This window comes from Miniopterus schreibersii (genome assembly GCF_964146895.1).
Source record: "Miniopterus schreibersii genome assembly, chromosome: 10".
NCBI classification, from domain to species: Eukaryota; Metazoa; Chordata; class Mammalia; order Chiroptera; family Miniopteridae; genus Miniopterus; species Miniopterus schreibersii.
Window position 1 is genome coordinate 9,945,236 of NC_138110.1, and position 12,425 is coordinate 9,957,660.

Sequence of the window (12,425 nt, forward strand, 5' to 3'; positions counted from 1 at the left end):
ATGCTGATGAATGTCAGTTAAGGTTGTCATTATAGTTTCATGCTGTATGAAGATCCAAATTTTTCTTACACACAGATTAGCATACTATACATAGAAAAGTTAGCATAGTTTTGCAGTTTCCTTTTTTTGCTTAGTATATCCTGGAAGTCACTCCCTGTCATAGTGGGTGAGGACTCTTTGGCGCTGAAGATGTCCACTGTGGGGTTCTTAGGTTCTTTCTATGTGGCATCAGCTTGAATTTTTTTGTTTTTTTTTTTTAGTATACTTTTAATGGTTTCTGGATTTTGAGTCATTGTTAAGAAAGCTGGGAGCCCATCTTATAATACAGAGTTTTGGGAAATTGTTGGAATAGTGTTATTTTTTCTACCTTTTCATTCTTTGTAACTTATTGAAATTGTCAAAAAGCAGACATTACAATGATGCTTGCCTACTCAGTGAAATGCTGATGTTGGTTTGCTGAGAAAACCTTAAAACCACTTTAGAACAATCAGAAAAACATTAAACATCTTTCAATTTAAAAATATTTTAAAAATAGCAGATTAATTCTGAGCCATTAGATCAATATAAAAGTAACTTTTGTCATGTCCTGATCTCTGAATTGGCAAGGTCCTTTCTGTGACTAACATGGCACACGGTTTCTGCAATAATTGTTCCTCAGGTACAGAGCAGCCCAGAACATGGCCAGCTGATGAACCCAATTAGCAGACTGGCCCAGATCCAGCAGGCGAAAAAGGAGAAGGAGCCGGAGTACATACTCCTCACAGAGCGAGGCCTCCCGCGCCGCAGGGAGTTTGTGATGCAGGTGGGTCAGTGTGGCTTGTGGAGGGCACTTCTCTGACCTCCTCCTGTCTCAGAGCCTGAGGAGATCCCAGGTCCAGTGGGCCACTCCCTGCCGTCAACATTATCCATATTAAGACCATGTTGCTTGCAGTAATTTGGTGCCTTAAAGCATTTCTCCATATACCACAGGTGCTGCTGTCAGCAGGTAGGAGCTTGGACATAATGCACCAGGTTAGAAGAGCACTGGGGTAGTAGGATTGTGGGTGTATTTTTTTCTTCATTACATGAAGGTTTATATTCTTTTCAGAAGACAAATTTTATAAGTTAAATCAAATGATCTCTTCCTGGCTCTTCCTAATCCTTCTGTAGAGTCTGGAGTCCAGGTTGCTTTTCCTTATATTGCAGTTATAATTAGCACTTCAGATTAGTACAGAGGGTTTCTTCTTGTACTTAGCTTATTAAGCAGATATTTACTTAGGCAGCTTAATTTGTGATTTACATTTAATAGCGTTTTCTGTGAAAATCAGGATACTTAACTTTTTTTTAATTTTTATTTTTTAATTTATCTCTATTGGTTTCAGAGAGAGGAAGGGAGAGGAAGAGAGAGAATTGAAACATCAGTGATGAGAGAGTCGTTATTGATCGGCTGCCTCCTGCACGCCCCTGGTTGGGGATTGAGCCCACAACCCGGGCATGTGCCCTGACCAGGAATTGAACCCATGATCCCCTGGATCCTAGATCGATTCTCATCTGCTGAGCCATGCTCGGCCGGGCAGGATACTTAGCTCTTGTGTAGCAATTTACAACTTAAAGCATTGTCACTTAGCCTGATGTTTTTCACCTACCCAGTCAGAAAGCAAGAAGAGTAATGATCAATTTTTTGTAGAAGAGAAAACCAGCTTGCTGAGAGGATCAGCAAGGTTAAATGGCTGGTAGATGGCTATTTGGGATTCAACCCCAGGCCCATCTTCACAGGCCAGGGAAGGCTTTCTTGACTCCTCTGTTTTGTGACATGGGGCTTTTGGTTTAGGTCAGACCAGCTTGGAAGGGGATTGTAGGTTGTGGTTGTCCTGGAATATGTTTAACAACTGGCTTTTAGGCAAAGGTAGTGAGTGTGGTGGAGGGGGTACGTGTGTGTGGACCTACACACATACAGGGTGGGGCAAAAGTAGGTTTACAGTTCATATGGAAAATAGGTTTGCAGTTGTGAGTACACAAAACAGTTTATTCTTGTATTATTTATTGTACTATTTTCCACATGAACAACTGTAAACCTACTTTTGCCCAACCCTGTATATACATACATAAATGTTTTATAAATTTCACTGATAAGAAAGGATGTGCAGCACACAATTTACAAGTAATATATTACAAATGTATAATACTCTATTGTAAATTTTATGCATTGTTAACTTCAGTTAGACTGTCAGTAACAGTAGTGTTATAAAATCAGACTATAGATTAATGCTTGTATTTTCCAGGCTGCTCATGTCACTGACAAATGAGTAGTTCTAGCATGAGTATTGGTTGGTATTTTTGTTCACATTAACAGTGAGATGAAAGTGAAACAATAAAGACATGTTGAAACTTCTCTTATTTGTAAACAATATGAGTGACTTCTTTGCTCAGTCAGATAATAATTTTCCCAGACTGGAAGAATTTTAAGTGTTTTGTACTAGTTACAATGTCATGGCTGAGACTTGACATGCTTTGAAACTTAATCTGCATTATTAACCTTTTCTCTGTCACTCAAGTCTAGAATAAACATTTAACAAAACAACTTAGTTCTTTCTTGCTTTGTAGTATTTGCAGATTTTGGTGGTGTAAAACCCCAGTCATGGCTGTTTCCACACCTGGTTATGGAGTCCCGAAGAGATGAGCAGCAGCGCACAATTATATAATATTTCCACCATACAAATACAACAGATGTGCCCTGGCCGGTGTGGCTCAGTTGGTTGGGTGTCATCCTGTGCACCAAAAAGTTGCTGGTTTGATTCCTGGTCAGGGCACATGCCTGCGTTTCAGGCTCGATCCCCAGTAGGAGGTGTATAGGAGGCAGCCAGTCGATGTTTCTCTCTCACGTCGATCTCTCTCTCTCCCCCTCTCCTTTCTCTCTCTCAAAATCAGTAAAAATATTTAAATACAACAGATGTAAAGAACTTCAAAAGTGTAGATAACTGTAAAATGTCAAATTAGGAAGTGATGAGTCTTAAGTATTCATTGCCTATTTGTTAAAATAATTTATTTAACTATAAGCATATATAATACGCTGTTTGATAATGGCTGCCTTTAACAACAAGCTCTCCCAATTCCTGTATATTTATCAGTCTGCTCTCATAGGCTGGTGCAAGCCAGCTCCCAGGTACCACTGGTAAGCCGTCTGGCTTCTGACCTTTGCTGGATTCTTTGGCCAGCACATCATTTCCTGACAGGTCTTTACTCTGAAGGTTTAAGCACTGATATGAGTTCTGCCTTCTTTATTCAGGTGAAGGTGGGAAACCATACCGCGGAGGGAACGGGCACCAATAAGAAGGTGGCCAAACGCAACGCAGCCGAGAACATGCTGGAGATTCTTGGTTTCAAAGTCCCGCAGGCTCAGCCCACGAAACCAGCCCTCAAATCAGAGGAGAAGGTGACTGCTCAGGGCTCTGTGTTCTTGCTGTCTAATTGCAAGATGACCTTCTCCCCTGAACCTGGGGGACTTGGACATCTCCAGGGCCAAGCTTCAGGGCAAGACTTCATGCTCCTGGTTGTAAAGCCTGCCAAGCAGCGTCTTCTCAGCTCAGACCATGATGAAGTGCCATGGCCACGGCCAGAAGGATGGCTCTGGGTCACGTTATTGTTCAGTATCTTTGTGGTCTAGGATGCTTTGCTGGAGGGCAGCTTGCTCCTCTTCTCCATTACTAGGTTGCTGGGTAATTGGGCTTGAAATTAATGAATGTGTGATTCCATCATTTGTGCTCTTAGAATGAGGCCTGCATAAAAGATGCATCAGCCTGGGCTCTCATGAGTTGTGGAGCAGGCTTTGAGTTTTCTGGGACACTGAGATAGTGTGGTTTTAGAATTAGGGCCAAATCCATAGTTTAGACTTAAGATTACTTATTTCTTTATAAATATAACACTAGGTAAAAATAATCCCATATTGAAAATTTTACTTCTGCCAAGACCGTTAAGCAATACCCTCAATAAAAGCTTTGACTGACTTTGTCCCCAGTCACTGAATGCTCCTGTTGGAATGAACTTGAAACACCCAGGACTGATTCATTCACCTCTGCCAGTAATATCTGTGGTGAGAAATGGCACTCAGTGTGGCCACATAGTTAATAATTGGGACCCCAAACACTCGTCAGAGAATCTGTGTAGATCCTGAACTTGGATTTTTGGTTTTTCATTCCAAAATCTTGTAGAGCATTCATAGGCATCCTTACCTTCTCAGAAAGGAGACCTTGTGTTTGACAAAATTTTTATCTAGTAACATTTCCCCCTGAGTTTGTCATCTGTGGAAATGTCACCTTATTTCTTAGTTGGATATTAGTTCCAAGAAATATTGTTTAGTTTCAGTCTTAAAAGCATTTTCCCCCACCTTGGGCTCTACGAATCTTGTATCATCTGGCTCCTTCTAATTTAATATTCCCCTCTCTTCCTGTGAATGCAGACGGACGCTCAGCATTCAGTCGGGTGCACCATTAGACGCTTTCGTGGACAGGCTGGCATGGGTGGGCCTGTACACTGGGAAAGAGCACAGCCTTTGCCTTAGGGCTTACTGGGTGGCAGAAGCAAACCAATGTCAGGCTTTGGGAAGAGGGCTTCCTGCTGATTGCCTCCTCATATTTCAAAAGTGTAAAAACCGAAGATTAATGCTAATTGGAGTTTGTAGTTATTTTAGACAGTAGGAACTAAGTTTTCATCAGTTTGATTTATACTCATAGCCTTTTTTTTTTTTTTTTTTAAAGACACCCATAAAGAAACCAGGGGATGGAAGAAAAGTAACCTTTTTTGAACCTGGCTGTGGGGACGAAAATGGGACTAGTAAGTATCATGTTAATATTGTTTTGATCTGAATGTGATTCTGGGATTTAAGTGGTTCCTGGTAATAGCAGGTGCCCAGTGAACGAATTACGATGTGTTCGGCTCTGCATCATCTGCCTGCCCATGTGTGCACTGAGGGTGGGCCGGTGTGGGGTTTTGTAATGTCTTTCCAGGCAGGCAGTGTGTGTGCACTTGTGTTGATTTGTCTGCGTGTTCCATCCTAGGCAATAAAGAGGACGAGTTTAGGATGCCTTATCTTAGTCATCAGCAGCTGCCTGCTGGAATTCTTCCCATGGTGCCTGAGGTTGCCCAGGCCGTAGGAGTCAGTCAAGGACATCACACCAAAGATTTTACCCGGGCAGCTCCGAATCCTGCCAAGGCCACAGTAACTGCCATGATAGCCCGTGAATTGTTGTATGGGGGCACCTCGCCCACAGCGGAGACCATTTTAAAGAATAACATCTCTTCAGGCCACGTACCCCATGGACCTCTTACAAGACCCTCTGAGCAGTTGGACTATCTTTCCAGAGTCCAGGGATTCCAGGTAACTGCTAGACCTGAGCTGTGTGGTCTGTACCTCAGTGCAGTCATCTTTGGGTTTCTCTCAGAAAACAAGCTTTGCACTTTGTTCCTGTATTTTGGGGTTTTTTAGGATTTTTTATTGAGTTTTAGGGAGGAAGGGAGAGGGAGAGAGAAAAACATGGATGTGAGAGCCAAACATTGATCGGCTTCCTCCTCCACGCCCCCTACTGGGGATGGAGCCCCCAACCCAGGCATGTGCCCTGACCAGGAGTCAAACTGGCCGCCTTTTGGTGCACTAGATGACACCCAACCGAGCCACACTGGCCAGGGCTGCACCTAGTTCCCTAAATCAAGTTATTTGACTAGGGCTATGGGTGAGGCAAGCATGGTAAAAGGGTCATCCTGAGGAAGGGTAGAGAGGTATGGAAAGTATTACAAGCCTGTATGGTAAGAGAAAATCCTTGACTTCTGGTAATAAAATTTTAACTCTCCAAGCCAACAGTGGTAATAACAAAGCCTCTGACCTAATGGTAGTTATATGTTTAGATTTCAGTGAGAACTCATTCATTGTGCTGGCCCTTTCTGCCTGGTAGGAAAGGACATGGCTTCTTTCAGACTGGGGCTTTTAAGTAGACATCTAGGTGCCTGGAAGCTGTGGCCATGATCTTCCTACAGCCCAGGCGCCCCTCAGCAGCAGGCCCCTCTGGCATTCTTTTGTGCTGACTGAGCATGTCAGGCTGAGACTGGGGGGAGAGAAATGTTATTTCCCTTTTCCCTGGGCCCAGAGCCACAGTTCCATGCCCCATGCCCCATTCATATCCACTACTTCCCTACCCTTGCCTCGGTTTTCTTTTCCCTCTTAGGTTGAATACAAAGACTTCCCTAAAAACAACAAGAACGAATTTGTGTCTCTTATCAATTGCTCCTCTCAGCCACCTCTGATCAGCCACGGCATTGGAAAGGATTTGGAGTCCTGCCATGACATGGTACGTTCTCCCACACAGTGGGCCTGGTTCCAGCCTGTTGCTGGCCTCAGGAAGACAGGTAAAGGGGTCTCCAACAGACTTTAGATAGATGATTTATATATTCATATTTCTGATGACTTTTCTTAGTTTACTGAATTGATTTCACGTTCTGTTTATGAGAACTCATCAGCTTTAGCCAACCCTTCCCTTGTCGACCTTGGATCCTGGAACTCCTCCAGATACCGTATTCAGTCCACCTCTTACCAGAAGCAGGAATTGCAGGCCCAAGTTCTGGCAGCTGTAGAAAGTCCCTTACTTTAGTATTCTGTTCAGATGACCTTTTTGTGGTAAGAAATACTAAAACGGAAAAGAAATTGATTAGTCTACATAAACTTTGGCATATCCCCCTGATGGAGTATAATGCATCCATCAGATTAACGTCTCCAAAGATAATGTAGGCTAACAAGGAAACATGATTGGTTTTCATTTTAAAGCAGGATAGAAAATTTGTAGAGTCCAGTAGCCACAAGGTTAAAAATACTAGAAGGAAATATATAAAATTAACAGGTGATTTAATGATACAAATTTAAATGAAAACTTCAAACATTAAGGAAGACAGTTATTTAGTGGGACCACCTGCTTTGTTGGGCAGTAGGAGAATCCCTCCCCTCCCTAATCAGCGTCTTGTGCTGTGGTCAGACTTTTCTTTTTATTTCCTGCTAGGCTGCACTGAACATTTTAAAGCTGCTGTCTGAGATGGACCAACAAAGTGCAGAGATGCCAAGAACAGGAAATGGACCAATGTCTGTGTGAGTGAGGGGATTTACATGACAAGCAGTTCTCTTCATTGTTTGCATTAAGTACATATTGTCTGCTCAACTCAGTAGTGAAACATTTGCCTCAGTCCCTTCCTGTCCTGTTCTCTGGAAAGCTTTCCAAGTCTAGGGCAGGGAGCTCCACTTTTTTGTTTATTTAATTTTGAATAGTTAATACATTCACATGATTCCAAAATCAAAATAATTTTAAAAGGTTTGCTGTGATAAATAAATCTTGCCCTCATGCCATCCCCATGCATCTTTCTCCCCACCCTCTACCCAGAAGCCACATTTTTATTCGTTTCTTATGTGTGGATACTTTCTCTTCATGCAAATGTAATTATATACTTCCTTATTCCCCCCACACCACATAATGTGCATTCATTCTCCTCCTTGCTTTTTTCACTTGACAGTGTATCCTGTGGAAACTTTACTATATAATCCAGTTATCATAAATGGGGCCTGTGCTCGCCTGCTTCTCACTGCCTGTGATTTTTTAATTTTTTTTTTTTTTTTAACATGAGTGTAATTCTCTTAAATTTCAAAACTACTAGTCATTTTCATTTTTTTCTTCCTTAAAGGTGTGGGAGGTGCTGAACCCCTTCTGGCCATGAACCATTGTAAAATCCCCAACATATACTGAAAATACTGAAACTGCTTTGAAAATTTGGAATTTCTGATACCTCCAGTGGGCCGAGAGACATGATGGGTAAAGAACTGGAGACAGCAGTGGTGACGAAGGCAGGAATGCAAGGAGGCTGCCGTGGCTGTGCTCGCATGTGCTATGGTTTGTCCCCACACAGCAGCAGCTGCTGCAGGGAAAGGTGGGGCCTGCCAACCAGCTCTGGCTCAATTGGGAAACCAGCAGATCTATGCCCTGGGCACCTCGCTGCTTGGTTTTGGGGTTTTTTTGTTTATAATTTTTGCTGTGTGAAAGAAGAAAGAGAAAGCAGAAAGCAAACTGGCTCACTCAAACACTTTGGGACAAATCCTGGACACCCACGCCGGAGAGAGGCCTTAGACCATCCGGCCCAGAGCTGAAAGCACTAGAGAAAAATGAAATGCTTCCTACTCAGCGCAAGCTAACCTTTCTAGCGTGCTATGCCCACCACCTCCCGTGGTACCCACCACCACTGCTTTCTCTTCCTAAGAAGATACATATTCTTTTCTTTTGATTGAAATGACACTATATAAATTTTCATTTGAGTTTCTCAATTGTATCTAGTTACATAGCAGTTTAGAAACTTTTCTGAGACTGACTTTATCAGTAATCTAACCGGCAAAGATTAAATCCATGTGTATATGGTTATACATTTTTATTTTATTGGACTAACACAGGACCCATTTCAGTGATGGAAATTGTGTGCCCTCTGGTTTAGCTGAAACAGTCCTGGACTTCTCAGAAATCTTAATGAAGTCTCCCACAGTTGTATAAATTGGACAGTTGAGGAATTTTAAACTTTAAACAATCATTTGGCTCCTTTGCTATTTCATTTTTGTTAATGCAACAGGACTTAAATGAACTTTGATCTTTGTTATTAAATTGTTTGTGTATATACATACATATGGCTCTTGAGGACACATAGCTTTCACTACACTACAGGATATGATCTCCATGTAGTACATATAAAACTGCAGATTGGTTTTTTTGAGTGCTTTATACTGTTGATTACATCTCCATGTAGGGCTGAAAAGAATGACCTATCTGTGTTTGTATCTCTAAAACTGTGTTGCTTTTGATGTGTTACTGTGCACAGAAGTGTGTGCAGTAAGGTCCTGCACATGGTCCAGATGGAAAGCACGGTAGCCTTGCAAGTTAAGTACTGCTTTGATTCATTGTTTATGCTGGAATTTTCCCCCCTATGGAATGTAAGTAAAATTTAGTGTTTGTCACCAATAAATGGTAATACTAAATTTTTTTCGTTAATTTATTCTCAGATGTCACTACTGCTAGGTTGGGTCTCCTCCCAACCTGCCCCCTATCCTTTTTTTAAGGGAAAACAACAACTTTGTAATGCTTGTGATTCCATTTGGGCAAGATTCTAAAGATCTGAAATAACTTTATATCAAACCACTGATCAATAAACAGCTACTAATGAATACTTTGGTCCTGTTGAGCAGTAACTAAAGAAGGGAAGATGTGAGGGCACAGAAGCACCGTGTGGGGGGGCATCACTGCCAGAGAGGCATGTGGGCACCAGGTGAAGGGAGATGCGTCTCATCTGAACCTGACCTTGTTACCCAAGGATGGCCTGGAGGAGACGTCCTGACACCACAAGTCTTCACTTTCTCAGGTGTTCTTACACTCAGAGGAGTAAAGGTGAGGCATTGCTTTCTAGCCTGGCTGAGGAGGGGGCTGGTGGTTTTCTCAATTTTTGAAGGTGCTCAAAAAGGTTTTTTTACTATAAAACCAGCCTATGGATCGGATTGTGAGAATAACCAAAAGTGGTAAGGCGGTTATGGTAAAACACACGAGTAGAAGGGATTCAACACTGCAGGCATAAAGGCTGTAAGAGGAAGACATTTTCCCTTCCCCAATCCTAGATTCAGCTTTTCCTCCAAGGAGCTGGTGCCTTTTAATGACAGCATTTAGAAACCAAGATCTGGGTGCTCCGAGAACTCATCGCTACTGGGGTGTTGTTCCCAGGCCCTTTGAGCCAGCCAGCTAGGAAATATGTATGTATGATATACGTGTGTGTATATCACACAATATATTTAAAAGCCATGAATTTATACTGATACCTCCTGCAACTCTGGGTTCTTCACAGCCTTCTCCTTCTGTTTTTAGTACTTTCTTCAGCATGGAGATTGTAGCCAATCTCCCAGCCTTGCCAGCCACCTCCTCCACTTGCCAACTACCACACATGCCCGGTGTTCTAAAGTGTCTTTTGTGGGTGCATTGCCTCTGCCTCACGGTATGCACACTGGTGACAGGACAGAAGTCTTAAAAGTAATTCAGAACTTCCAGTGGCTGTTTCCAGTTGGCCCTCATTGACAGCACTCCAAAAGGGGAAAATTTCCACTTAACATCAGGGATGTAGTTATGATTTCCGGGTTCCTTTGATAAGAGGTTTTTCAAAGGTGATGCCTCTCTGGCTGCTTTGGAAAGATGTCCAGACGGGACGTGCTTCAATGTTCTGAGGGCAAGTTTTCAAACCAGGTTTGCCTCTGAACAGGCCCTGTAGCGGTCCTCTGAGAGCTCGCTTGTTCTACAGTACCTCTACCTTGTCTCCATGGGCTTTGAGAGAGCTGCCTGGGAATCAAGAGTTTGCACTACGTTTAATCCCAGCATGATCTCTCTTTGTGGCAAGAACTTTTGAGCCCAAACTAAGCCCATGGGACAATATATGCAGTTCTGGTTTTCAGAATGCAGGCAGAAAAGCAGACAGGAAGACACCTGAGAGGAGGGAGGTCTAAAATTATCAAAGGTGCTGTGGGTCAGCCACAGTAAGACTTAGGATTTGTAGAGCATTGATCCTCAAAGGTCCTTAAGATAGACAAGCTTAGAACCCCATCACTCCATAGTGGTGTGCTAACATTGTCAAGTTCCTTTTATCACGAGACGTTAATGAGTGCAGATGATGTCCTGGCCGGTTTGGCTCAGTGGTTAGAGCGTTGGCTTGAGGACCGAAGGGTCCCAGGTTCGATTCTGGCCAAGGGCAAGGGGCACGTGCGGGAGGTAACCAATCAATGTGTGTCATATTGATGTTTCTCTCCCCCTTCCACTCTGAGAAGCAATGGGAAAAACATCCTCAGGTGAGGACTAAAAACAAATGGTTTCTCTATAGCTGAGGTTTTTGTTTTTTAAACTCTTAGAAGTGTCACTTCTGAATCTAGGTTTCTTTCCACAGCTGAGCTAAAATGTGCGTGGCTTTGCAGGGTGAACGCCCAGAGAGAGCCTCCTTGGCGTGGATTCCAGGATCTGTTGAGGTAGGAGTGAGTATGAGGTGGGTGTGATCAACTGGAAATCAGCCATTCCCAAGCAGCAGCATGCTGCTGCTTCCTGTGGGAGCTAGGGAGTTAACTAGAATAGGACCATCCAGGGAATAAACCCGTGGATGGAAGTGTATAGCTTTTTGTTTATTTGCATGTAACTGAACTTTAGAAACTTCTCTAACTACCATCTTTGGTTTTAGAGTCTAAATGTCTATGCCCTAAAAAACAGACAAAAAAACTTTCCAAATCCGTAAGTGATTTGTCAAGCACTTTAGCACTTCTGCATTGGCAGTGAGGGAGTGGTGGTAGTTTCAATTCCTGAAAGCAGCAGTTTTGGAATTTGTCACTGTGTATAGAATATACATGTGAAACTATAATTTTTAAAATACCATCTTCTAATCAGAACTTGTTCTTTAAATGGTATCCCAATTTTATTAGCAAAAATTATATATAATTTAGGAAATTTGTACTGCTTTGCTTAATAGGTGCTTAATAACTCAAGTTTAATATTTTAAAAATATTCCCTTTGTACATTTTTACAAATACTCATCAAAATCTGTGACAGAAACACCCACTAGCCCTGCAATGACAACGGTAAAGCAGTATTTGTGTAGTGGCTATTTTAAAAATTATTTAACTTAAAGGTAAATTGTGAAAAATTTGGAAGTGTGCAGGGCATATGCAATGGTGTATCCATTCTAAAGCTGGGCTGTGAGGTACGCTTGGGGCACCCGGAGTTTGGCAGGGTGTAGGCAGAATCAGGTCTGCCGGCCCCTCCCCACCTGCTCCAGCCCTGATGGATCCAGCCTTCAGCCATTGTGAATGTCTCCACTGCCTTAGGCTGCAGAAGCAGCAAGGGGGGTCTCGGTGACCTTCGACAGTGCTGTAATGGATTAGTGGGCAGTGGCTCCACTTTGGAGCAAGAACCTATCAGAATCCTGTGTCACTTCAGAATTCTTCTGAAGCAACTAACCTTTTTAATCATGTATTTGGGCTTGATCTTGTCCCAAAGGTCCCTTAAACTACCTTTTTTCCCTGTTCCGATTGGATGTTTTCTGCTACCTTGTCTTCTAGCTCTGACTCGGTCCTATGCTTCATCTAATCTGCTGTTGATTCCCTTTCATGTATTCTTAATTTTTATGGTTTCTCTTGGTGGTTCTCACCAAGTTCGCCTATTCTTCCCCTAAATTCATCTAATGTCCTTCATTTGGGACATTCTTCATCTTTTCATTTTGACTGACTGCGTTTTTTAGGTCCATCTGCCACATCTTCTAGTCTAGATAGAGTAGCCTTACTTAGTAGAGGTCTTGAGGCCCAGTGGCTGTCTCTCTGGTCACCTGAGCCTGGTGTTCCAGAACACTCCTTTGTGTAGGGCGTG

At 42.6% G+C, this 12,425-nt stretch overlaps 1 protein-coding gene across 15 annotated transcripts in view; it reads left to right on the forward strand.

Annotated features, from left to right (window-relative positions):
• STAU1 (staufen double-stranded RNA binding protein 1) overlaps positions 1-9,211 on the forward strand; it is a 51,208-nt gene extending 41,997 nt beyond the window's left edge. For all 15 annotated transcript variants that reach the window (XM_081148702.1, XM_081148701.1, XM_081148706.1 and 12 more), the window contains 7 exons: positions 659-802; positions 3,266-3,412; positions 4,734-4,809; positions 5,034-5,353; positions 6,195-6,317; positions 7,020-7,105; positions 7,693-9,211. In XM_081148702.1, coding sequence (XP_081004828.1) covers positions 659-802; positions 3,266-3,412; positions 4,734-4,809; positions 5,034-5,353; positions 6,195-6,317; positions 7,020-7,105; positions 7,693-7,708 — 912 coding nt within the window. In that variant the 3' untranslated portion in view covers positions 7,709-9,211. The remainder of the gene's footprint in view (positions 1-658; positions 803-3,265; positions 3,413-4,733; positions 4,810-5,033; positions 5,354-6,194; positions 6,318-7,019; positions 7,106-7,692) is intronic.
• The last annotated feature ends 3,214 nt before the right edge of the window (positions 9,212-12,425 follow it).